Source organism: Hemiscyllium ocellatum, chromosome 30 (assembly GCF_020745735.1).
Source record: "Hemiscyllium ocellatum isolate sHemOce1 chromosome 30, sHemOce1.pat.X.cur, whole genome shotgun sequence".
Classification (NCBI taxonomy): Eukaryota; Metazoa; Chordata; class Chondrichthyes; order Orectolobiformes; family Hemiscylliidae; genus Hemiscyllium; species Hemiscyllium ocellatum.
Genome location: NC_083430.1, coordinates 11482508 through 11509486, shown reverse-complemented (window position 1 = coordinate 11509486; position 26979 = coordinate 11482508). Strand labels below are relative to the sequence as shown.

General features: G+C 40.4%; 1 protein-coding gene across 3 annotated transcripts in view; it reads right to left on the bottom strand.

The window, feature by feature from the left end:
- The window catches only part of inpp5b (inositol polyphosphate-5-phosphatase B), a 179039-nt gene that overhangs the window by 101519 nt on the left and 50541 nt on the right, over window positions 1-26979 (bottom strand). For 2 of the 3 annotated variants that reach the window (XM_060847209.1, XM_060847210.1), the window contains exon 6: window positions 3295-3438. In XM_060847209.1, the coding sequence (XP_060703192.1) occupies window positions 3295-3438 (144 nt within the window). Of the gene's footprint in view, window positions 1-3294; window positions 3439-11201; window positions 11326-26979 lie in introns of those variants that run through there. The other variant, XM_060847212.1, reaches the window with a different exon arrangement.

Genomic DNA, 26979 nt, shown 5'->3' with positions numbered 1-26979 from the left:
ATTTACAATAAAAAATGACCTTAATCTCAACAAATAAATCAGAACATTGAGTATATGAGTTGGGATATCAAGTTTATAAAATCATGAAAGGCATAGATGAGGTGAGTAGCCAAGGTCTTTTACCCAGTGTAGGGGAGTCCAAAATTAGAGGCTTAAGGTTAAAGGTGAGAGGAGAAAGATTTAAAGGGAACTCAAGGGTTTTTTCTATATTCTGTAATTTTCTGTACTATTTATCCAGATTTCCAGCAGCTTTAGTATTTTCTTTTTTTATCCATTATGGGTAGTCTACACTCAAGATTCAGTCCTTCAGTTTTCTCATCAATAGAGTAGCACTTGGAGAGTTGCAATGTCTCTAATGCAAATCCTGATTGGTGATTTATTTGAATGTTATTAAGAATATTAGTTTATCATTAGTTCAACATTAGTTTATCACATACAAACCATTTGAACTTTAAACAGCATATACACTATCCTTCTTATGCTGCCTCATAAATTATACTGCTGGAAACTGCTTATAGACTTCACATATGTATCAAATACAAAGGTGAAAAAGTCCTTAAAGATAAAGAACTCAAAAGGGGAGAGTGAAGTTTTTAGAAATGGTAAAATATTTCTTCAGGGACAAACGTGCCAAAGAGGGTGCCTTTAATTTTAAACAAAATACACCAAGCTGAACACAAGGCCTGATTTCTGTCAAGGTACTGATCACTGCATTAAAAGCATTTCCAAGGCTCAAGAAACTAAATGAAAATTATGAAAATATTCTTAAACTAACTTTTGAGTACTTTATACTTTACTTAGCTGCATTCTGTTGTGCTGCTGATGGACTTTAGTAATCTTCACATACACTTTCATTTTTCTTAAATCACTGTCTTTCATCTAGTCTTCTGTTACATTTTCCATAACCTATGTCTTAACATAATTCCTTTCCTAAGTTCTCCATTTAGTGTGAGCTCATGTATCTCTGTTACCATTTCTTAATGTTTTTTTTAAATATGAGTGCTTGTCAATTTGTTGGCAGCCTTAAATTTCAGCCATTTCCAGAATAAATGCTTAACACTAATTTAGGACACATCATTAACATAGTAGGCTATCACTTTTTTTTCTAAAACTGACTGTGAAAGATAATTACATAGAGATATTAGATTCACCCTTCTCAATATAAATACGGTATCAATTGGATAACCATAGATTTTGGACAGATCAAATAGCTGCAACTACACCTAAATGAAACTCCAAAGACTGTATAGCAAATGCAGTAAGTAAAGTTAAACTTGTAGTCTGATCCACATAAGAACATCTGCACATCACTCTGTTGGATTAGTCCTCCCTTGTTAATTGGGATTAATTGACTGTACATGCATATAAATCATCTGTTTATAGGATAAAGTAACTGGGATAGAACTTGACTTTGTCTCAGAGTGCGAAATGGGTAATTACTAGTCAGCAGTCTTTATAAATCTCTACCTCTAAACAACATAAAAAGCAAGGGAGATGCCAAACAATCTGCTACCTTCTTTCATAAATATTTCAGATTAATGCACTATGTCAAGATCAAATCCATGAAAATAAAATCAATTTATATTCTGCCAGAAAAATAACAGCCTAATTATTTGATATTTCTTTCAATTTGCTCAGGTCTTGACACAAAAGACACACAAAAACACCAAAGCACAGGACTTGGGAGCAGGAGTAAGCAATTTGGTCCTTTGAGCCTACACTGCCATAATTTGGTAAAATATTGGTTAACAGTTAAGAGTTCTAAAATGGAAACGATCTACTATGGGCGGCATGGTGGCACAGTGGTTAGCACTGCTGCCTCACAGCGCCAGAGACTTGCGTTCAATTCCCGACTCAGGCGACTGACTGTGTGGAGTTTGCACATTCTCCCCGTGTCTGCGCAGGTTTCCTCCGGGTGCTCCGGTTTCCTCCTGTGCAGGTCAGGTGAATTGGCCATGCTAAATTGCCCGTAGTGTTAGGTAAAGGGGTAAATGTACGGGAATGGGTGGGTGGCGGGTCGGTGTGGACTTGTTTGGCCGAAGGATCTGTTTCCAGACTGTAAGTAATCTAATCTAGTAAAAACATTACAAACCTAACTAGAAAAATTGCAAAACAAAATGTATCTGCTTTTAAAATTAGACATAACATTGGGATTTACAAGTCACTAACAGCTTTACAAATAAGAAGAATTCCTTAATAGGGTAACTTGTAGTTCAGTTATTTGCTTCACCTTTACCTGAATGGATAGCTGAAGAGCATCTTCAACTTTGATTTGAGAACAGATAGCTTGAATGAGCGTTATATGATGCTATAAAGTCACAATGATGGTATGTGATATCATAAAGGTGTCCAACACATTGCCAGGGAGACAAAATGTACCATCAAGTGTGTTGGATGTACAAATTTAAAAAGTATCATAATTTTAAAAGAATGTAAACCAATCACTGTAACAATACTCAGTGCCTGGATTTGACAATGCTATACTGTTCCAAGTTCCAGTCCAAGAAAGCCACAAAAGTGGACAGACTGTGGAATTCACAGCCACAAAAACATTGTTGAACATTAAGTGCTCTTTTAAAATTGAATTAGATAATTGGTTTAAGCAAAAAGAAATATCTAAGGGTGTGCAGCCAGTAGTCGGTATGTGCAAAAAGAGTAACATTGCAGATGTGATGTATCAAGCAGCAGAATTCTGTGAAGTAACCTTCTATTATTCTAATACTTCCAGACTCAATGCATTTTCCATAATCCAAACACAAGCTTTCCTCCATGTAATACAGAAACTAACTGATCTCAGCTGTCTGATCAAGTGTCCTCAATTTCATGTAGTATGTATTTGATTTGTTGTGTCAGATTTACTCTGAAAATACGTAACTATAATTCAATACTAAGCATCACTGAATGTCATCAACTAGTACAATTCTGGGCAGCAAAACATAATTCAGCATACAGCTCAGGAAAATCTCAAATCCAATCCTTAATCCAAGTTAAAAGATTTCAGCTAAAAATGGTATTCAGAGAACTCTAATCAACAACAGAATCTCTAGGTTATGTGGAATTACGTCAGCTGGAGCTTAAATTCCTGATTATCTCAAGGAACAGGATAATCAAAGTTGATGCTCTCCTGCACTTGAAAAACCTATTTACACGGAATCTAGACTCAATGTACCCATTCACAATGGGATGATACTGGAAACACAATCAGCCCTTTGAAAATAGGACTCGGGAAAGTTAGCAGAAACATGGTAAAGTTGGAAAGGACTTTTCCACATATTTTGTGGATAATCTTCTTACCTTTCTGGCTAGTCGAGGATGAAGGACAATTTGCATGTTCCATCCGCAGGGATCTGTGCAACTGGAAACCTTTCTTTTGTTTATACTTCGATAGCCATAAAAATTGAGGTGGGAATCCTCCAGATACAGCTTGTTTGAGTAACTCTATAAGAAACAAACACCTGAGTAAAGCACTGGACATTCTTTCAGTCTCTATTGTAAGGCATTTTGTCTCATAAAAGTGAAATTTTATATTCTACAATATACTCTGCACACCTCCATCAGTACTTAGCAATAATTTGAAGGTTGTATTTCTGGGTTAGTACAAATACAGATGAATGGTTGAATGACCTGGAAAGAAGTGTTTAATTTCCATCAAAACATCTGGGGAATTTAAATTCAATTAATTAAATAAAAAGTTCATCTCAGTCATGGTGCCAAAATTGCTGTAAAAACACACCAAGTTTATGGCCAATCGTGACATTTTATGCTTGAGGGCAGAGCAGTATAATGGCAGAATATGAAACTGGATAATGAGGCAGTAACTGACTGCTATCCTGTACTTCTGCTTGCAATACTAATTGATAACAAACACGTACTTTCTTGCTTCTCAGAAGGAATTTATTTTCATTTGCTTTTTGGTGCAATCCAAAACATTAAAAACTTTTTATTTCTTTGCTCATGGCGCCACTAATATTGAAGATCTGTCTTTTTAAAAGCACATTAATTGTCTAAGACTAAAAATCAGCACAGATAACATCTGCTGATTGCAGAAGTGTCATTGGAGACTGGGCTCTCCTTGTTCAAAGACAGCTAGTCTAAATGAAATAGTTTCACAAATGGTGGCCAGACTCTGCAACTGAGTCAAGAAAGTAAACTATTTGAAAACTGCACCAATACAGTTGAGTTGATAATACCTGTATTAGAATATCACACACATGCACTTTCAAGCAGAAAACCTCTGGATGAAAATCAGGAGCAAGAATCACAGCAAATTCCTTGCTAGTCCATGTAAAAGATGTTATCTGCTTGGACTTCAAGAAGACCGTTGACAAAGTGCCACACAGGAGGCTACAGAGTACGATAAGAGCCTGTGATGCCAGAGGCAAGGTGCTAGCATGGATAGAAGCTTGGCTGTCTGGCAGAAAGCTAAGTGAGGGAATAAAAGGATCCTTCTCAGGATGGCAGACGGTGACAAGTGGTGTTCTGCGAGGCTCAGTGTTGGGACAACTTTTCATTTTATACATTAATTAGATTAGATTAGATTACTTACAGTGTGGAAACAGGCCCTTCGGCCCAACAAGTTCACACCAAACCGCCGAAACGCAACCCACCCAGATCCATTCCCCTACATTTACCCCTGCCCCTAACACTATGGGCAATTTAGCAATTCACCTAATCTGCACACTTTTGGACTGTGGGAGGAAACCGGAGCATCCGGAGGGTACCCATGCAGACAGGGAGAATAAAGGCATTGAGGTCATTCTGGCTAGGTTTGCAGATGTTACAAAGATAGAGAGAGGGTCAGGTAGCATTGAGGAGGCAGGGAGGCTACTAAAGGATTTGGACAGGTTAGGAGAGTGGTCAAAGAAGGGGCAGATGGAGTACAATGTGGAAAAGTGTGAGGTCATGCACTTTGGTAGGAAGAATAGAGGCAGAGACTATTTTCTAAATGGGGAGAAAATTCAGAAGTCTGAAGTGCAAAGCGACTTGGAAGTTCTAGTGCAGGATTCTGTCAAGGTAAACTTGTAGGTTGAGTCAGGAGTTAGGAAGGCAAATGCAGTGTTGGCATTTATTTTGAGAGGACTAGATATAAAAGCATGGATGTACTTCCCACGGTCTCTAAGGCTCTGGTCAGACCGCATTTGAAGTATTGTGCACAGTTTTGAACCCCATATCTCAGGAAGGATGCGCTGGCCCCAGTGCGTGTACAGTGGAGTTCACAAGAATGGTCCCAGGAATTAAAAGCTTAACATATGATGAGCGATGAGGACTCTGGGTTAATAATTGATGGAGTTTGGAAGGATGAGGGAGGGAATCTAATTCAAACATACAGAATACTGAATGGCCTGGACAGAGTGGTTGATGGGAAGATGTTTCCATTGGTAGGAGAGTCTAGGACCTGAGAGCACAGCTTAGATTAAAGGGAAGGCCTTCTAGAACGGAGAGAAGGAAAATCTTCTTCAGGCAGAGAGTGATGAATCCATGGAATTCATTGGAGGCTAGGTCATTGAGTATATTTAAGACCGAGATAGATAGGTTCTTGAGTATCAAGGGGATCAATAGTTATGGGGAGAAAGTGGAAGAATGGGGTTGAGAAAGTGGGAGAATGGGGTTGAGAAACATATCAGCCATTATTGAATGGCAGAGCAGACCCAACGGGCTGAATGGCCTAATTTCTGCTCCTATGTCTTATGGTCGTAATACTGAGGCCAACTGTTAATGATGGTATCAGAATCTTCAGCACAGAGCTGGAAATACATCAAGACAGAGGATGGGAAAAGGTTGTGGCTGTGAAGAGATGTTCTTTTTTTGAGATATTATACGTGTTGCAGGTGATTTCCTGGAGTAATTACTGTTTTATAAGCTGTTGCATTGTTTTGGAATTTTAGGGAAAAAAGATCAAATCGACAGCACTTTTAAAAGGAGGAAGAGAGACAAAGGCAGTGACCACTAGTCAGAGAAAGAAACTGACACTGTAGTCTGACGCAGCAGTGAATATGCACAGCTACTGCCTTTGCTGTTAGAGTTCAAGTAACTCTATCAAATATCAAATTGCATTGATTGGTTGGAGCGGCAGTTACATGCAAGGAGGAATTTACAGGAACTAGAGGGTGTGACAGATGGCATTTATTGGAAGGGAGAAAAAACAAAGATACAATCAGATAGATGAGTTACCACCAGGAAAAGTAGGACAGGGAAGCAGATAGTGCAGGAGTCTCCTGTGGCTATTCCCATTTCAAACAAGTATGTTGTTTTTGGAAAATATAGGGGGTGATGGACTCTCAGGGAATGTTGCACAAACAGCCAAGTCTCTAATGCAGAAACTGGCCTTAATGTAAGAAGGATATGTCAGGTTTCAGACGATCAATTGTGATAGGGGACACTCTCATCAGAGGCACAGACATATCTTTCGTCAGCTGACAGTGAAAAATCACAATGGTGTGCTGCCTCCCTGGTGCCACGATCAAGGATATCTCGGAAGGTGTGAAGAATATTCTCAAAGGTCATTTACACCACATTGGAACTAATGACATAGGAAGGGAAAAGGATGAGATTCTAAAGGGAGAATATAGAAAGTTAGGCAGGAATTTGGAAAAAAGTCTTCAAGGGTAGAAATATTTGGATTCCTTCCTGGTATTACAAGCTAGTGAGAGTCGGAATAGGAGGATAGAGCAGGTGAATACGTGGCTGAGGAGCTGGTGCAAGGGAGAAGGATTCACATTTTTGGATCGTTGGAATCTCTTCTGGGATAAAAGTGACCTATGTAAGAAGAACAAATTGCACCTGAATTTGAAGGGGATTATTTACTGGCAGGGAGATTTGTTAGAGCTACTTGCGAGATAGTAAGGAAAGAGATCAGTCTGAGGCTGATACAACTGAGAAAGGGAGCAAGTCGAACTGTCAGGGCAGTTAGGAACAAAGCAGAGAATGAGGAAGGACTGATAAATTAAAATGCATTTATTTCAAGGCAAGAGGCCTGACAGGGAAGACCCCTTGTTGGGAACATAGGACTGGGATATCATAGCAATTACAGAAACATGGCTCAGGGATGGACAGGACTGGCAGCTTAATGTACAATGCTACACGAAGGATAGAAAGGGGAGCAAGAAAGGAGGGGATGTGGCATTTCTGGTAAGGGATAGCGATACAGTTGTACTAAGGGAGGATATTCCCGGAAACACATCCAAGGAAGTTATTTGGGTGGAACTGAGAAATAAGAAAAGGACAATCATCTTATTGGGCTTATAGACCCCCAGCCCCATCCTCCTCCAACAGTCAATGGGAAATTGAGAAACAAACTTGTAAGATCTCAGTTATCTGTAAGAATAATAGAGTGGTTACGGTAGGGGATTTAACTTTCCAAAGAGTAGACTTAGACTGCCACAATGCTAAGGGTTTAAACAGAGAATAATCTGCTAGGTGTGTACAAGAAAATTTTCTAATGCAGTTTGTGGATGTAACTACAAGAGAAGGTGCAAAACTTGACCTACTCTTGGGAAATAAGGTAGGGCAAGTCACCGAGGTGTCAGTGGGGGAGCAATTAGGGGCCAGCGACCATAATTCTAGTAGTTTGAAAATAGTGATGTAAAAGGGCAGAACGGATCTAAAAGTTAAAGTTCTAAATTGGAGAAAGGCTAATTTTGGCGGTCTTAGGCAAGAACTTTCAAAACTTGATTAGGACTGGATGTTCACAGGTAAAGGGTCAGCTGGAAAATGGGAAGCCTTCAAAAATGAGATAATAAGAGTCCAGAGACAGTATATTCCTGTTAGGGTGAAAGGCAAAGCTGGTAGGTACAGGGAATGCTGGATGACTAGAGAAATTGGGATTTTGGTCAAGAAAATGAAGGATGCTTATGTCAGGTATAAACAACAAAGATTGAGTGAATATGTAAAAGAGTATAAAGGCAGTAAGAGTATACTTAAGAGGGAAGGCAAAAACAGGCATCAAGATAACTTTTGCAAATAGAATTAAGGGGAATCCAAAGTGATTTTATGAATATTTTAAGGACAAAAAAGGGTAACCAGGGAGAGAAAAGGGCTGCTCAAAGATCAACAGACAGCCTATGTTAGAACCGCAGGTGACGGGGAGATACTAAATGAGGATTTTGCATCAGTGTATACCGTGGAGAAGGATATGGAAGATATAGAATGTGGGGAATAGATGGTGACATCTTGAAAATTGTCCACATTACAAAGGCACTGGTGCGAGATGTCATAAAATATATAAAGGTGGATAAATCCCCAAGACCTGATCAGATGTACCCTAGAACTCTGTGGGAAGCTAGGGAAGTGATTGTTGGTCCCTTGCTGAGGTATTTGTAGCACTGATAATCACAGGTGAGTTGCTGGAAGATTGGAGGTTGGTTAATGGGGTACCACTATTTAAGAAAGATGGTGAGGAAAAGGCAGGGAACTATAGGCCGGTGAGCCTGACATTGGAGGTGGGCAAGTTTTTGGAGGGAATCCTGAGGGACAGGATTTACATGTATTTTGGAAAGGCACGGACTGATTAGGGATAGTCATGTGTGTGGAAAATCATGTCTTACTAACTGGATTCACTTTTCTGAAGAAGTAATGAAGAGGATTGATGAGGAAAGAGCAGTGGACATGTTCTATCTGGACTTCAGTAAGGAATTTGACAAGGTTTCTCATAGTAGACTGGTTAGCAAGGTTAGAACACATGGAATACAGGTCGACCTAGCCATTTGGATTCGCAACTGGCTCAAAGGTAGAAGACAGAGGATGGAGGATGGAGGATTGCCCTTCAGACTGGAGGCCTGTGATCAGTGCTGCGCCATAAAGATCAGTGCTGTACCCAATGGTTTTTGTCATTTATACAAATGATTTGGATGTGAACATAGGAGGTATAGTTACTAAGTTTGCAGAGGACACTAAAATTGGAGGTGCAGTGGACAGCAAAGAAGGTTACCTCAAAATGCAACAGGATCTTGACCAAATGGGCTAATGAGCTGAGAAGTGGCAGATGAAGTTTCATCTAGATAAATGCGAGGTGCTACATTTTGGAAAGGCAATTCAGGGCAGGACTTATACACTGAATGGTAAGGTCCTGGGGAGTGTTGCTTAACAAAGAGACCTTGGACTGCAGATTGATAGTTCCTTGAAAGTGGAGTCACAGTTAAATAGAATAGTCAAGAAGATGTTTGCTATGCTCTCCTGTATTGGTCAGTGCAATGAGAAGACAAGTTGGGAGATCATGTTGCACTCATACAGGGACATTGGTAAGGCCAATTATGAAATGTTGTGTGCAATTCTGTTCTCCCTGCTAAAAACGAATCTTGTGAAACTTGAAAGCATTCAGAAAAGATTTACAAGGATGTTGCTAGAGTTGGAAGGTTTGACCTTTAGGGAGAGGCTGAATAGGCTGGGACTATTTTCCCTAGAGTATCTGAGGCTGAGGGGTGGAGTTCGAGATTTATAACATCATGAGGGCCATGGATTGGTACAATTATAGCACTTAAAAGGCATTTGGATGGGTATATGAATAGGGTTTAGAAGAATATGTGCCAAGTACTGGCAATTGGACTAAATTAGGTTGGGATAGCTGGTCGGCATGGACAAGTTGGACCGAAGGGTCTGTTTCTGACTCTAAATCTACAACTTTCCTTGTATTTGCACATTACCAATCATATCAAATTCTAAGGTTCATGAGAGAAGCACTATAAAATAAATCCAAATTAATTCAAGCAGTTTTTCTTGAATTTCGTGAACCAATGGATGCCAGACAACATCTATTGTTGATATGTTTCACCAACATATTTCCCTCCGTCTGTATGATAAAGATCACAACCCAGATCTTAAAATGCTGCATCAGTGGTAACTACTATCAACGTAGCTATACAAATGTAGACTACAAGAGCAGGTCAGAGGTTAGGAATCCCGTGACAATTAATTCAACTCCTTACTTCTCAAATCCACGCCACTATCCACAAAGTATATGTCAGGAGGATGATGGAAACTCATGACTTGCCTGGATGTTGAACTTCAAGAACTCTCAAGAAGTTTGGCACTATCCAAGATAAAGCAGTCCACTTGGCTGGCATCCCATTCATCACCTTCACCCTCTCCACCACTACACGCAATGGCAACAATGTGTATGATATACAAGGCTTCTTTAACAGCATCCTCCAAAACATAAAAAATAAAAAGGCAACAGAACTTTCCAAGCCACACACCATCCTGACTTGGAATAATGTCATTCATTGTCAATGCATCAAAATTCTGAAACACCATTCAGCACCATGTAGACTGTGGAGGTTCAAAGATCATCAAAGGCAATTAGCACTGGGCAACAAATGCTAGCTTGCCAGCAGCATTTACATTCATCTTTTTAACATTTTTGAAATTGTGCCTGCAGACACATTCAATTTGCCTCTGAAGGCAGTAGTAGCAGATATTGTCAACTGTTCATGCATTATCATGTGTGAAGTAGAATAAGTTACAAGTTATTTGACAATGCTGAGAAAGGAGGAATAGCTTAAAAGTATTTATCCATACATGCATTATTTCCAGTACCCCAACTGTGATTAGGATATTGTTCCTTCCACAATTAAGTTTAACAGTAGTGTCCCCAAACTCTAACCAAAAAATACAGATAAGCAAGCAGTGGTAAAACCTTGCGCTTTTATTGTCCACTTGAGCAAGTATCACAATGAACAACACATTTATCGTTAAGCTGTGAAACATTAGAAGAGGTGGTGAACATTTAGCCCTTTTGCAATTCAACAAAAGATCATGGTTATCTGTCACCTAATTCCATATACTGATTTTGTCCCAAATTCCTTAATACACGTGGTTAACAAAAATCAATCAATGACAGATTCAAAACGAACAAGTGATCACGCATCAACTACTGTTTGTGGCAAATACAGTGTAAAGGGCACTGTATATAATAGGAACACAATTGCTCAGGAATCTCTGAGTTACTGACAGTGCCTCTGATGTGTTAATTCAGTTCCCTCACAATGGCCAACCACAAAGCAGAAACATACTGGCTATATGTGACCAAAGACATTTGCTACAAATCAGCCCCAAAGCATCCACAAAGGCATCGAATTCAACTGCTAGTCTTATTGTTGATAGATTGGTGTACACTGGGTACATTCTCCAAATGATTGGGCCACATAACGCTACCTGTGTCACAAATAAACATGCTGCATTTCAAACTAGTGAATACCAATACTCACCACTGCCATTTCTGTGTTCCTTATACATTTGAGAGCCTTTTGGTCCAATTTAACAATTCTTAGCCAACAGAGTGGCTCCTGGTTAAGTTAGCTAGAGGCTCAGGAAAGAATGCACAACTGGGTACAACTTGAGAAAATCATTTGTGCTTAAATAAGCATGAGAAATATCACCAGTATGATACTATCACAGACGCCGTGAGAACTGTGAAAATCTAACTGGCTGCAGCACGCAACTGCATAACTTAATTGCAGCAGAACTCTCTCCGGGGGGAGGGGAGAAGGAAGTGCAAACTTATTACAATCATAATTCAAGTTACTTCAGACCCTTGCTCTGAACAAGGAACTGAATTCGATATTCTAAACAAAAAAATACACAAAAGAGATAAAGTATATTGTCCTAATCTTGGTCACTTTACATCTATGATTAATTTGAACTGAAATATGCAGAACAAACTTCTTCAATATTACATTTTAAAAGGAGCCAGTTTTTGTACTAGGTTTTGTTTAAACTGAACCAAGCTTTTCTGAGCTAATTTCTGGTGAATACACTGGGAAATTACAAATAATCCTGTTGACTATGACACTAAACAAAGAGTCCATTTGTGATGGAGACTATTTGCAAGGTTTCCCAGTAGTTAACCAAGAGAAAGTTTGACTTATCTAATAGAAGTTCAGAGGTTTATTCAATTATAACCTGGAAAGGGTGGATTAACACGAGAAGTTGGACAGACGAGGCTTGCATCTGCCGGAGTTTGGAAGACTGAGAGGCAGCTTGATTGAAATGATTCAGATTCCAAAGGTTCTTGACAGGGTGGATGCGGAAAGGATGTTTCCTCTTGTGGAAGAATCAAACTCAGGGCTTACTGTTGACAAATAAGGAGTTGATTATTTAAAGTAGTGATGAGGAGAATCTTTTTCTCACAAAGAATTGCAAGTCTTTGGAGCTTTCTCCCTCAAAAGGCAGCGGAAATATTTTTAGTATTGATCACTTTTAGCATATTTTCTTAATAAGTAAGGGGGTGAACGGTTACAAGGATTGGCAGGAACATGCAGTGATGATATCAACCCTGACCCTTCTGAATGGCAGACCAGGTTTGAGGGTGAGAGTGACTTACAACTGTTCCCAATTCACATGCCTGTATGTACTGGATTAGGCAAGCAGTATGACAAGTTTCAAAAGAAGCAGATCAGAAGAAGCAGTTATGGATTTCATCAATATACATGTGGAAGAGAATACTGTATTTTTGGATATTGCCAAGAGAAAGTCCAAGATAAATCCTTGGAGGGTCATAGCAGAAAGAGAAGTCAGTGTTGTTGATTATAGTAAAAATTTAACTTGTTTAATTTATGCCTTTGTAACACCTAGACATGACTATTCCAATGTGCCACTGGCTACCCTGCAACATTCTACCATCTATAAACTAGTGCAAAGTTTTTCTGCCAGTGTCCTTGCTCCCGCCAAGTCCCATTCACCAGTTATCCCTGTGTGCTTGACATACACTAACTTCTTGTCAAGCAATTCTTGGATTTTCAAATTCTCATCTTCAATTTCCAATTCATGCATGGCCTGGCCCATACTTATCGCTTGTTGTCTCCACCAAGTTAACAATGCTCCAAGATAGGTGCACACCTCTGATTCTGGCTGCTTGATCATCTTTGAAATTATTATTCCAATGACCATGCTGAAGGGTAAAAGGAAGCTCCTTCTTTAAGCCTCTCCACTTCTCAAGACCGTCATTCAAACCTAGCACATTGACCGATCTTTTTGCCAAGTGCCCTAATATCGTCTTCTGCAGCTTCGTGACAAATTTTGCTTCAAAACACTCCTGTAACAGGACTTGAGTGGTCTTATCCTATTATAAATGTCTTATAGATCCAAAGCTATTGTTCATTTCAAATATTTGTTTGAGAAGGCCATGTGTCACGCTCGCAGATCTGGGCTATACGTGACTCCAACTCCACACAAATGGTTGACAATTAACATCTTAGCAAACGACTTCAATTATAACCACTGAGAAATTTCAACAACCAGGAAAACTGAACCAAGTCATACACCAATTTAGGGTGTAGGTTTGCTCGCTGAGCTGTCAGTTTGATATCCAGACGTTTCATTACCTGACTAGGTAACATCATCAGTGGTAACCTCCAAGTGAAGCGAAGCTGTTGTCTCCTGCTTTCTATTCATGTCTTTCCCCTGGATGGGATTCCTGGGGTTTGTGGTGATGTCATTTCCTGTTCATTTTCTGAGGGGTTGATAGTTGGCATCTAGATCTATGTATTTGTTTATCGCGTTGTGGTTGGAATGCCAGGCCTCTAGGGATTCTCTGGCATACACCAATCTGCATTAAGATCAAAAAGCAAGCAAGAACAGAGCATACAGCTCAATGTTCAATTCTCAACTCATGTTCAGTTACCCAATTTCAAGAATAGCAAAATTAAATACACCAATGCCTAAGATTTGAAATAAGAAAACATCAGCAAGTCAGGCAGTGATGAAGGAAATATGAAAAAAAGAGTTAATATTTCAGGTCAATTCAATTCAGAATGCTATACTTGCTGCTCAATGTGTGGTCTCCTCTCCAATGGGGATTGTCGAAAGGCTCTCAAACGCAGGCTGGGTGATCGATTTGACTAACACCTCAGTTTAGTCAATTAGTGCAGCATTATGACCCTGGGCTTCTGGTCACTTGCCATTTTAATTCTCCACTGCACTCATCTCTGTCCTCCACATCTCAATTGAAATAGGAGGAAGAGATCCTCATTTTAGGATTGGCCATTTCATAGGGTCATACAGCATGGAAACAGACCCGTCGGTCTGACTAATCCACGTCAACCATGGTTCTAAAACACAGTCCCACCTGCCAGCGCTTGACCCATATCCCTCCAAACCTTTCCTATTCATGAACTTATCCAAATGTCTTGTGAACATTGTAATTGTACCTGTGTCCGTCACTTCCTCTGGCACTTCATTCTATAAATGAACCACTTTCTTTGTAAAACAGTTGTCCCTCATGTCATTTTTAAATATCTCACTTCTCACCTTAAAAATATGCCCCTTTGTTTTGAACTGGCCCATCTTAGGGAAAAGGCCCTATCATTCACCTTATCGACACCCCTCAAGATTTTGTAAACTTCTATAAGGTTGCCCCTCAACCTCCTATGCTCCAGTGAATAAAGTCCCAGCCTATCCAGTCTATTTTTATATTTCAAACCCTCTATTCCTGGCAACATCCTGGTAAATCTTTTCATCGCACTCCAGTTTAATAATATCCTTCCTATAACAGGAAGACCAGAACCGCACACAATACTCCAGAAGAGACCTCAATGTCCTGTACAACCTCAACATGACATCCTAACTCCTATACTCAAACATCTGAGAAATGAAGTCAAGTGTGCTAACCACCCTGTCGCCTGTGATGCACCCTTTAACAAATTATGTACCTGAATCCCTCAGTGTCTCTGTTCTACCACACGACCAAGGGCCCGACCATTAATTGCTTAAATCCTGCCCTTGTTTGCATAAACAAAATCAATGACTCATATTTATACAAATTAAACTCCACCTGCCACTCCTCAGCCCATCAACCAAATTGATCAAGATCTCTTTGTACTCTTAGATAGCCTTCTTCACTGACCACACCATCAATTTTTGGTGTCAACAGCGAATTTACTAACCATACCTCCTATACTGTCATCCAAATCATTTATATAAATGAAAAACAAAAGTAGCCCCAGTACCAATCCCTGTGGAACACTGCTGATTACAGGCCTCCAGCACCACCCTCTGTCTCCTCTGTTGTAGTACAAAGTATATTGATTACAAAAGATTATAACTTACACACCCTTCAAATGATTGTTCTATACAGGAACAAGTCATGCTTTCTTTTATGTTAAAACAATTTTTTATAAATTGAAGGAACAATACAGAGCTCACTTCAATGTGTTTTATAGTGTTGAAGACTAATCATTCTCTCTCCATGACTCTCTCACATTAGTTCTCTTACATCATCCTTATGGGAGTTGTCCACATAGTCCAAAATATTAAACCTTCACAAACTCTAATGCTACAGAACCTAAATTAACCTTTAGACTTTGTTTTATACTTCTTACCTTTAAACAACAACAATTTTGTCCTTGCAGATTTTAAGATTAGTTACAGTGTGGAAACAGGCCCTTCGGCCCAACAAGTCCACATCGACCCGCTGAAGTGCAACCCACCCAGGCCCATTCTCCTACATTTACTCCTGCACCTAACACTACGGGCAATTTAGCACAGCCAATTCACCTAACCTGCATATTTTTGGACTGTGGGAGGAAACCGGAGCACCCAGAGGAAACCCATGCAGACATGGGGAGAATGTGCAAACTCCACACAATCAGTCGCCTGAGGCGGGAATTGAACCCGGGTCTCTGGCGCTGTGAGGCAGTAGTGCTAACCACTGTGCCACCGTGCTGCCCCCTATCCCCATTATGGATGTTCCCCAGGTTATTAAGTTGCAATCCCAATCAGAGACAGCCAAATGTTTGATCACCCAGGATTGAGTACTTACTTTGACATGAAAGCAGTGGCAACATTTGGAAAAGTATTTAATTGGCTATAAAGCACTATGAGATGTTATGAGATTGTGAAAAGCACTATATGAACTTGCTTTTAACACTGGAATATCAATTATTTGCCATTACAGGTGAGTATCTTTCTACATACAAATATCTTGCTACTTTTTCTCAATTTGGTAACATAATTCATCATGCTGGGTAATGAAGGAATATTTTTCTTCCCTTTTTCAGAAATAGCATCCTTAAATCCAACACTGGAAGAACTGTTTTTATTTACTTTACTTATTTCCTGATTATTTGCAACTTTTCACCCTGATTTTATTCAATTTTAGCATTCAATATCTGAGTCCAAAGACTTCAAATCACAATTATTGCTAGTATTTTTTTCCAGATAGCAGTTGCTGGTAAGCGTATGCTCTTTGTCTGATCTAGTATCAGTTCCTGATGATTGAGAACGGTCTATGGTTATGCTTGACAAGGTGCTGCTGTAGCTTGCCGTTGCCTTCTGCAGATGACTGACCATGCACCTCTCCTGCTCCTATCACCAGCTTATGTTGGGAAGAATTTACAAGTTAGTACTTCCCCGTTAGTCCATAAGACCATAAGACATAGGCCAAATAGTCTAATTTCTGCTCCTATCAAGTCTGCCATTCAATCATGGCTGATAGATTTTGTAACCCATTTTCCTGCTTTCTCCGTGCAACCTTTGATTCCCTTGGCAATCAAAAATCTATGTACATCTATTTTAAATCTACACAATGACTTGGCTTCAACAGCTTTCTGTCCCAATGAATTCCACAAATTCACCACTCTTTGGCTAAAGACGTTTCTCCTTACCTCCATTCTAAAAAGGTTTTCCCTTTACACTAAGGCTGATCCCTCAGGTCCTCATTTCTCCTGCCAATAGAAACATCTTCCCAACATCCACTCTGTCCAGGCTATTCAGTACTCTGAAAGTTTCAACCAGATCCCCCCTCATCTTTCTAAGCTCAATTGAGTATAGACCCAGAGTCCTCGGAGAGGCTGAACAGGCTGGGGCTGTTTTCCCTGGAGCGTTGGAGGCTGAGGGGTGACCTTATAGAGGTTTACAAAATTATGGGGGGCATGGATAGGATAAAGAGACAAAGTCTTTTCTCTGGGGTGGGGAGGTCCAGAACTAGAGGGCATAGGTTGAGGGTGAGAGGGGAAAGATATAAAAGAGATCTAAGGGGCAACATTTTCATGCAGAGGGTGGCATGTGTATGGAATGAGCTGCCAGATGAAGTGGTGGAGGCTGGTACAATTGCAAAGAGGCATTTGGATGGGTATATGAATAGGAAGGGTTCAGAGGGATATGGGCCGGGTGCTGGCAGGTGGGACTAGATTGGGTTGGGGTATCTGGTCGGCATGGACGGGTTGGACCGAAGGGTCTATTTCCATGCTGTACATCTCTAACTCTGTGTTAAGCCTTTCATTCCTGGGATCATTCTTACTAACATCCTCTGGACCCGCTCTAGGTCCACTACATCCTTCCTGAGGTATGGGACCCAAAAATGTTGTAGTAGTCTCAATGTGGTCTGACCAGAGGCTTATAATGCCTCAGAAGTACATCTCTGCTTTTATATACTAGTCCTCTCATGATTAATGGCATCATTGTACTGCCTTCCTAACTAACAACTCAACCTGCAAGTTTACCTTAAGAGAAACCTGGACTAGAACTCCCAAGTCCTTTTGCACTTAAGATTTCTGAATTTTCTCCCCATTTAGAAAATAGTCCATTCCTCTAATCTTCCTACTAAAGTGCATGATCTCACACTTTCCCATGTTGTATTTCATCTACCACTTCTTTGCCCATTCTCCTAACCTGTCTAAATCTTTTTGCAGGAGAAAGTGAGGTCTGCAGATGCTGGAGATCAGAGCTGAAAATGTGTTGCTGGTTAAAGCGCAGCAGGTCAGGCAGCATCCAAGGAACAGGAAATTCAACGTTTCGGGCAAAAGCCCTTCATCAGAAATCTTTTTGCAGCCCCCCCACTTCCATACTGTGAACACACCTTCCTTGATCATCAGTTCCAGAGCTTTTGCCTCGGAGGCAGAGATGCTGCCCACTGCATATAAAGTTTTGATAAGTATTCAAATTTTGTCACAAACTGTTACTCTTCCCATATTTTACTTGTCCCATTACTAGCATCTTTAAACTTGCATCATTATCATCCCTTTTGTCATTTCACCAATTCTGCCTTTCATTCATTCACAGACCTTCCTTTTTGTTCTTTCCTCCCTCTATCCCAATTCTGTGTTTTTGTATTTGCCTAAAACCAGTTACAACTTTAACCTTTCATAGATCTGACTAAAGACCCTGTTATCTCGGATTCTCTCCCTCAAACCCATCGATTTGTTTAGAATACCTACCATTTTTTGTTTTTATTTCAGTTGAGAAATACTTATGCTACAACTATTGTGCATTTTAAGCAAACGTTTTCAAATGAATGCTCTTTGAGATATGGCTGCAGTTAGAGCTACTAATATAAGTTATAATCAAATAAGGTCTGCATCTGTCACTGCAAGAAACGACAAACATGCTCTCTGCACATGACCACTTTAATCCAGAAATGCATGGGCTTCACAAACAAGCCCATCGGAGTGGTTGAACTGGATACAAAGGGCTTCTTTGATAAATGTTTAATTGCATTGCTTGTTCATACAAACTCAAGGTCAACAGTTGAGCTAAATTTATGCCTATAATCCAACAATATGAATTGCCAAAATCGTGTTCAGAAATGTTTAGAAGGTCTAAAATCTTTAATCCTCAACACACTGATTGCAGCTTGCTTTATTTTCTTGAATCCTCCATTCAACAGCCACTGTTAGATCTTTAATATCATAATCATTTTAGGAGTGACTGTTCCCTTGTGAACTAAAATTTAGATAAACGTATCTCCATTCCAACAGCTTTCAGAACCAGAAATTTTTTCAGATTCACTAAACTGAACAAGTTAATCTACCTCACGGAACTCAGGATCAAGTCAAATATATCGAGACACTCGACACAATCATACCACTCAGAATTGTACAACTTTAATCGCATTACATTTTCAGGAGCCGATAAGTAAGCAACACTATTTCAGACTTACATAAAGCTGTTATATTATTTGCACTAATATATAAATAAAAATTCCCAAGTCAATCAAATATGAATAATGCTTTAAGCACCAGATGTTAACCAATAGTATTTTATAATTAGACAGACTGGATTCATAGTCATACAGTACAGAAACAGACCCATCAATACAAGTCAACGCCAACCATAAACTAACTCCGCTTATTTCTCACAATTAACTAACATTTCTACATAGGAGGTACATTTAATTTTTTCAAATACCCGCTTCAGGAATGTCAGTGGGTGAATTACTAAGTAATGATGATTAAGAAGCTTGTAGCTGTGGTTTTCTAGTTTCTGCACCACCTGCAATGGCTTTCCTAGTTTGCTATGAGACACAAAATGTTTCTATACACAGACATGAGTTGCAGCTTATTGTCATTCACTAACTGACCTTGAGGATGGTTAATGTTGCCTGTTTGAATCATTGCACTTGTGATACACTTACAAAGCTTCTGGCATGTTCCAGCATGTTAACCCTATGACAATGAAGCAACAGTGATAATAGTTCCAAATCAAAATAATGTGTAGTTTAAGTAGTAACTTAAAGGTAGCAGTGTTACCATCAGTCTGCTGACCTCTTTCTAGATGATAGAGCTCATAGGTTTGTTAAGTGCTGTGACAAGAGAATTAGAAAGCTGTTACAGTGCAGCACGTTAAGGGTACTCACTGAAGTCACATTCTACCTGCGGTGGAAGACTGAATGTTTGATTTGCAGATGACAATCTTGCAAATGATGGCCCTTTAAGAATAAACCTGCATATGGTTATGAGGTAATAGTGATCAGTTGATGCTCAATGCCACAGATATACAAGTACTGTTTTTCACCAGAAGGGATAGTTGGTGAGGAAGGACAGAGAATAGACTGGTGTATAAACTATGAGATGTAAGAAAACATGGTAGGTGACAGACAGGCAGACAGACTACTCCCACTTCTTGCTTCAGTAACTGGATGAACAATAGTTCAACAATGGATAGATGCCAATCAAGCAAGGTGTTTGTCCTTGAAGACACTGAACCATCCAAGCTATGAATCCACAACATACAATCTGACTAGGTGAAATTCTTACCAACTTTTAAACCCCTAAATACACACACACGCATTTGTTGTACTTCATCACGAACAGTTAAAATCAGTTTTCCATAATGAAGTTGCCATCATCAGGGGTGAGTAAGAACAACTAACAGATAGTAGGCTGATTTTTAATGCTGTTTTCATAAATTAATTTTCTCCCCAGACCCTTGTTGAAAGGTCAATTTTTGGTGAGCTGCCAGTCCTTAAGTGCTGACAAACCTTCAATGCTTGCCCAAGTGCCTTCCTGCATTCCTAAGTTTAGGCAGCAGGCTACATGAACAAAATCCAATCCTCTTAAGCCCAAATGTTCACAAGCACAGGTTTTTTAAACAATGATGATCAAGACCAAAGCAACAGGCTTAAATGTGGTATCCATGGGTGTCTCTAACTCAGAAACACAAACCAGAAATTGAAATTGGTATCATTTGCTCCAACTATAAATTAATGAGTTTCATTATGAGTCATGATGATATGGTGTTTTCTTGGAGTAACGTGCCAGCTTCAACATTATAGTCAAGCCACTAGCAAAGATTCCTAAAAAGAAAGGACCTCTATTCAAGTTGGTTACAGCAATGAGGTTTGTGGGAGAGGCCATGGAAGATTTGAAATTAAAGATCAAAATGATAAAAATCAAGAAACAGCTTAACAGCAATTCAATGCAGATCAGTGAGCACAGTAACAATAAATGACAACTTACAATTATATAATACAATGACTCACTTGTAAAATACAAAAGCCCAGGGGCAAGGCCTCAGAAGTTAATGATGTAATCAAAGTATACCAAGTCTCCAATTTACCTGTCTGATGGAATGAGGTGAGTAAAAAAGATTGACCTGGTTCGCATACTTACCAGCAATTACTGTTAATTACAAATAGATAAGTTACAGCCACAGGTAAACAAAACTATGAACCAATGATACATAATCTGAGTGGTTGAAATTCTAAACGTTTAAACCCTGCTCAATCTTACCCACCCACCCATATATACATATTTTTATATATACACAGACACAGACACAGACACAGACACAGACACACACACACATATTAGTGTTTTGAGTGGAGGAAAGAAATTGAGAAACACAATTCAATAGCATCAGTGCGCAGAGTTGAATGAACAATTCCTTTTGTTTCTCAAGACCTTTTGCTCTTCAATCCCTATGTCTGGGGAGGAGGCACAATGAGACTGATTAATTAATTATTTACTGGTTAAAGGTAACTGCTTACATCATCTGGTGGTGGAAAGTAAATGGCTTTCTTCAGGCTTTCAGTGCTTCCAGCTCAGACAGATAGAGATACAGAACTGCTGCCTCTACTACAAACACTCAAGCTGTTCACCTGCCCAGAAGCCAATCAGGAGCTGTTGTCAGGTTGAAAACCTCCAACATCCACACCCAATTATATTTGCTCAAACTAAATCTGGTGCAATTACCTCAGAATGTTAACAATAAGAGTAAGAGTAGGCTATTTATTCCCTCAACTTTGCCCCACTATTCAACAAGACCATGGCTGCTCTTCCCCAGTCAACTTCTCTTTTGTCCCAGTTCAGCACAGCCCTCAAATCCTCAATATTTCAAATACCTATCTATCTTAGCAACTTTTGAGAAGATTTGTCGCTCAGGTTGAGGTTCTGGATGTAGGTTTGCTCGCTAAGCTGGAAGGTTCTTTTTCACATATTTTGTCACCATACTAGATAATGTCTTCAGTGAGCCTCCGGTTGAAGCACTAGTGGTGTAGCTCGCTTTCTGTTTATATGGTTGGGTTTCCTTGGGTTGGTGATGTCGTTTCCTGTTCTTTTTCTCAGGGGGTGGTGAATGGGATCCAAGTCAATGTGTTTGTTGATAAGCGTTCCGGTTAGAATGCCATGTTTCTAGGAATTCTCATGTGTGTCTCTGTTTGGCTTGTCCTAGGATGGATGTGTTATCCCAGTCAAAATGGTGTCCTTCCTCATCTGCATGTAAAGATACTAGTGAGAGTGGGTCATGTCGTTTTGCGGCTAGCTGATGTTCATGTATCCTGGTAGCTAGTTTTCTGCCTGTTTGTCTAATGTAGCGTTTGTTATAGCTCTTGCAAGGTAATTTGTAAATGACACTAGTTTTGCTTGTTGTATATTCCCAGAAGCATGGCATTCCAACCGGAACTCTATCAACAAAATGCATCGACTTGGATCCCATTTACCATCCCCTGAGAAAAAGAAGAACAGGAAATGACATCACCATAGGAAATGCCATCACCACAGGAAATGACATCACCAACCAAGGAAACCAACACAGAAATAGAAAACGGGGTACACCACCAGTGCTTCAACTGGAGGCTCACTGAAGATGTTATTTTGTATGGTAACGAAATGTCTGAAAACGAACCTTCCAGCTCAACAAGCAAACCTATACCCAGAACCTACCTATTTACATATTCTTTACCTATTTTCAGTGATCTAGCCTCCACAATTCTCAAGGGTATAGAATTCCAGATAACAACCCCTTTGAAAAAGAAATTCCTTCTCATTTCGGTTTTAAATGAGTGTCCTCTTATTCCATAAATATGTCACCTAGTTCAACGTTCCTCCACAAGTGGAGACATCTTCTCAACATCCACCCTGACAAACTCACTCATAATCTTGTGTGTTTTGTCAGCCAAATTATTCTCTGCACACACTATAGTACCTTGCTGTCTTATCTCAACTCTACTACTCCTCACAAAGCACGAGTATAAATACAACTCACAATAAGTTAATTGAGTCATAGAACCTTACAGACACTCCAGGGAAAAAACATTGTCTATTTTACTTATTCATGCTCATCATTTTATAAAACTCTATAAGGTCACCAGTCAGCCTCTGTCACTCCAGGGAAAACAGCCCCAGCCTAATCAGCTTCAGCCTATAGCTCATCCTGGCAACATCTTTGAAAATCTTTTCTGAACTCTTTCAGGTTTCACAACATCTTTACGATAGGAGGGAGTCCACAACTGCACACAATATTCTGCAAGTGGCTGAACTAATGTTCTCCACAGTTGCAACGTGACTTCCCAACTCTTATACTCAGTGCTCTGACCAATAAAAGAAAGCATACCAAATGCCTTCTTCACTATCCTATCTACCGAATCTCTACAGTGTACAAAGCCATTCAGCCACTGAGTCTACACTGACCCTCCAAACAACATCCACCTATACCCAGCAACTCCCACCCTATCCCTAAATCTTGCATTTATGATGACTAGTCCACCTAGCCTGCACATCCCTAGACACTACAGGGCAATTTAGCATGGCCATCCACCTCACCTGCACATGGGAGGACTGTGGGAGGAAACCAGGGTACCTGCTGAAACCTACACGGACACAGGGAGAACATGCAAACGCCACACAAATAGCCACCCGAGGCTGAAATCAAACCTGGGTTCCCTGGCACTGAGACTGAGTTCAAACTACTGAGCCACCATGCCACCCATCAACTTACTCCATTATCTTATTTCCAAAAGTGCAGCAATTCATTCCACAATACTCAGTTAAAGAACAGCTCTTTCCCCTTATAATACCTAATCAAAAAGTAAAATTTAAAATGTATAGTCTTTATAATTTCAATTTTGAGGTCATGAAATGTCCCAAAGCACTTCACAATATTATCAAACAAAATGACAGGTTGTAATTAACAGGACTAGGTATGAGTTAAGACACAGAGGGCAGAGTTTTGGATTACCTCAGGTTTACAAAGGAAATAGAATGAGGAAGATCAGTCAAACGTGTGCTGGAATAATTAGGCGATGTAAGTGTGAATGGGGGTTTCAACAACAAATAATCTGCAATAGGGCAGTTGGACAATCCATTTTGGAGGTCAAAATAGGTCTTAGTGATGTTGCAGATAGCAGGCCTGGAGCTCATTTCAAAATCAAATGACACCAAGATTGTGACAGATTGGCTTAATCTCAAATTAACTGTCAACAAGAGGAGAGTCAGGAATCAAGGAATTGATTGGGAGAGGAGATTGAAAGTAGTGGCTTCAGTCTTCCCAGTGTTTGATCAGAGGAAATGTCAGCTCATCCAGTATTGTAGGTGAGGCAAGCAGCCTGATGGGTTAGCAACAAAGGAGGAGCCAATAGAACCAGTGTGGTAAAGGCTGGATATCATCAGCATACATGTTAAAACAAACACTCCCTTGTGTGGGAGCAATAAGAGAAGCAATTGCAGGTGTTTCTTTGGCTTGGATCAGACAGCTGAGAAACAGAACCCGAGGATTTTATATCATCTGAAGGCCAGTCCTGATACAAGGTCACACAACAAATTGCAACGTCAATACGATTTTACACATTCCTGACTTTAATGACTCCATCACCAGCAGCCGTGTCTTTAGCTACATAAACCCTGAACTGTAAAATTCTCAACCTCACTACTTCTCTCTCTTCCTCTTAGCCTGAATTTGGGTTACTTCTTTTAATAGATCCTTGCATGAGTTGGTGCCTAACATTATTTTATAAAATCCTTGTGAAGACATTTGAATTTTCATGACATTAAATGCAAATATAAATGATGTTGCAGTTGTTCTTCATGAAGAAACATTTCCCATGCTTTTTATTTCTGTTGCTTAGGCCACAAAGTAAACGTACTCATTGAATTCAACTTCACAATGAGACATGAATGCATTTGCGATTGGTAGCAAACTACCACTTTGTGTGACTGATGCTAGCACTCAGATATGTGAACTCAACTTAAACAAGAACAAGTTTAAAAACTATCTTACATGACAACTGTTGTTGAACCAATTCTCTGAGCCTGGGTGGAAAAACTTATCAAAAAAAAACAAAGAACTGCAGATGCTGGAAATCAGAAACAAAAACAGAAATTGCTGGAAAAAAATCCAAGCTGCTCTGGCAGCATCTGTGGAGAGAAAGCTGTGGAAAGAAAATCTTATTTTGGCTCTGTCTTCCTCGCAGTATTACCACTCGCAGTACCTATACCAGTGAATGCATTTTATTAAAAGCCAGGAACACAATAATGTTTTAGATTTGACTATGGTACAGAAACACACAATGACACAGCACAGTCGGTGGCCATTTGTCTCATTACCACTGTGCCAGTTCTTGGAAAAAATATTATTCATTGCATTCCTATCCTCTTCACTCAGTGCTCACTAATTCTCTTCTCTCGAGCACTTATCCAATTCCTGCATGAATGTTACCATTTGTAATTTGTTTCCACCACTCTTTCACAGAGCACAATCATGATCACAACAACTTGCTTTGCAACAATTTAGCCCTCACATCAACTATGGCTCTTTTGCCAATTATCTATGCTCTCTGTTTACTAGTTATTCTACTAATAGAAACAATTTCTGCTTAATTATCCAATCAAAGCACTTTAAGGTTCTGATTACACCTCATCTGCTCCAAGAAGCACATCACCAGCTCCTCAGGTTGTCCATGTAACTGAAATCTTTCAGCCCTGACACCATCCCATGGCTAGGTGACACTTTTGCTGAACTATTAATCCAAAAATCAATTATGTTCCGGGAACCCAGGTTCAAATTCCATCACAGGAGGTGGTGGAATCTGAATTCAATGAAAATACCTAGAATTAAGAATCTATTAATGACCATGAAAGCATTGCCAATTGTCAGAAAAACCCATCTGGCTCACTAATGTCCTTCAGGGAAGGAAATCTGCCATCCTCACCTGGTGTGGTCTACTTGTGATTCCAGAACCACAGCAATGTGGTTGACTCTCCATTGCCCTCTGGAATGGCCAAGCAAACCATTTAGCTGCACCAATTACTACAAGGTCTCAACGCAAATCAGAGCAGGACTTATAAACTTTATGGTAAGGTCCTGGGGAGAGTTGCTGAACAAAGAGAACTTAGAGTGCAGGTTCATAGCTCCTTGAAAGTGGAGTCGCAGGTAGATAGGATAGTGAAGAAGGCTGTTGAAGTCCACATTGATGCCCTGGGGTTGAAGTGTTCTGAGGCGGAAGATGAGGCGTTCTTCCTCCAAGCGTCTGGTGGTGAGGGAGTGGCGGTGAAGCAGGCCCAGGACCTCCATGTACTCGGCAGAGTGGGAGGGGGAGTTGAAATGTTGGGCCACCGTGCGGTGTGGTTGATTGGTGCGGGTGAATGGGAGATGTTCCCTAAAGCTAGGAGGCGCCCAGTCTCCCCAATGTACAGGAGACCGCATTGGGAGCAACGGATACAATAAATGATATTAGTGGATGTGCAGGTAAAACTTTGATGGATGTGGAAGGCTCCTTTAGGGCCTTGGATAGAGGTGAGGGAGGAGGTGTGGGCACAGATTTTACGGTTCCTGCGGTGGCAGGGGAAAGTGCCAGGATGGGACGATGGGTCGTAGGGGGCCGTGGACCTGACCAGGTAGTCACGGAGAGAACGGTCTTTGCGGAAGGCGGAAAAGGGGTGGTGAGGAAGATATCCCTGGTGGTGGGGTCTTTTTGGAGGTGGCAGAAATGTCGGCGGATGATTTGGTTTATGCGAAGGTTTGTAGGGTGGAAGGTGAGCACCAGGGGCGTTCTGTCCTTGTTACGGTTGGAAGGGTGGGGTCTGAGGGCGGAGGTGCGGGATGTGGACAAGATGCGCTGGAGGGCATCTTTACCCATGTGGGAAGGGAAACTGCGGTCTCTAAAGAAGGAGGCCATCTGGTGTGTTCTATGGTGGAACTGGTCCTTCTTGGAGCAGATATGGCGGAGGCGGAGGAATTAGGAATATGGGATGGCATTTTTGCAAGAGATAGGGTGGGAAGAGGTGTAATCCAGGTAGCTGTGGGAGTCGGTGGGTTTGTAAAAAATGTCAGTGTCAAGTCGGTCGTCATTAATGGAGATGGAGAGGTCCAGGAAGGGGAGGGAGGTGTCAGAGATGGTCCAGGTAAATTTAAGGTCAGGGTGGAATGTGTTGGTGAAGTTGATGAATTGCTCAACCTCCTCGCAGGAGCACGAGGTGGCGCCAATGCAGTCATCAATGTAGCAGAAGAAGAGGTGGGGAGTGGTGCCGGTGTAATTACGGAAGATCAACTGGCCGA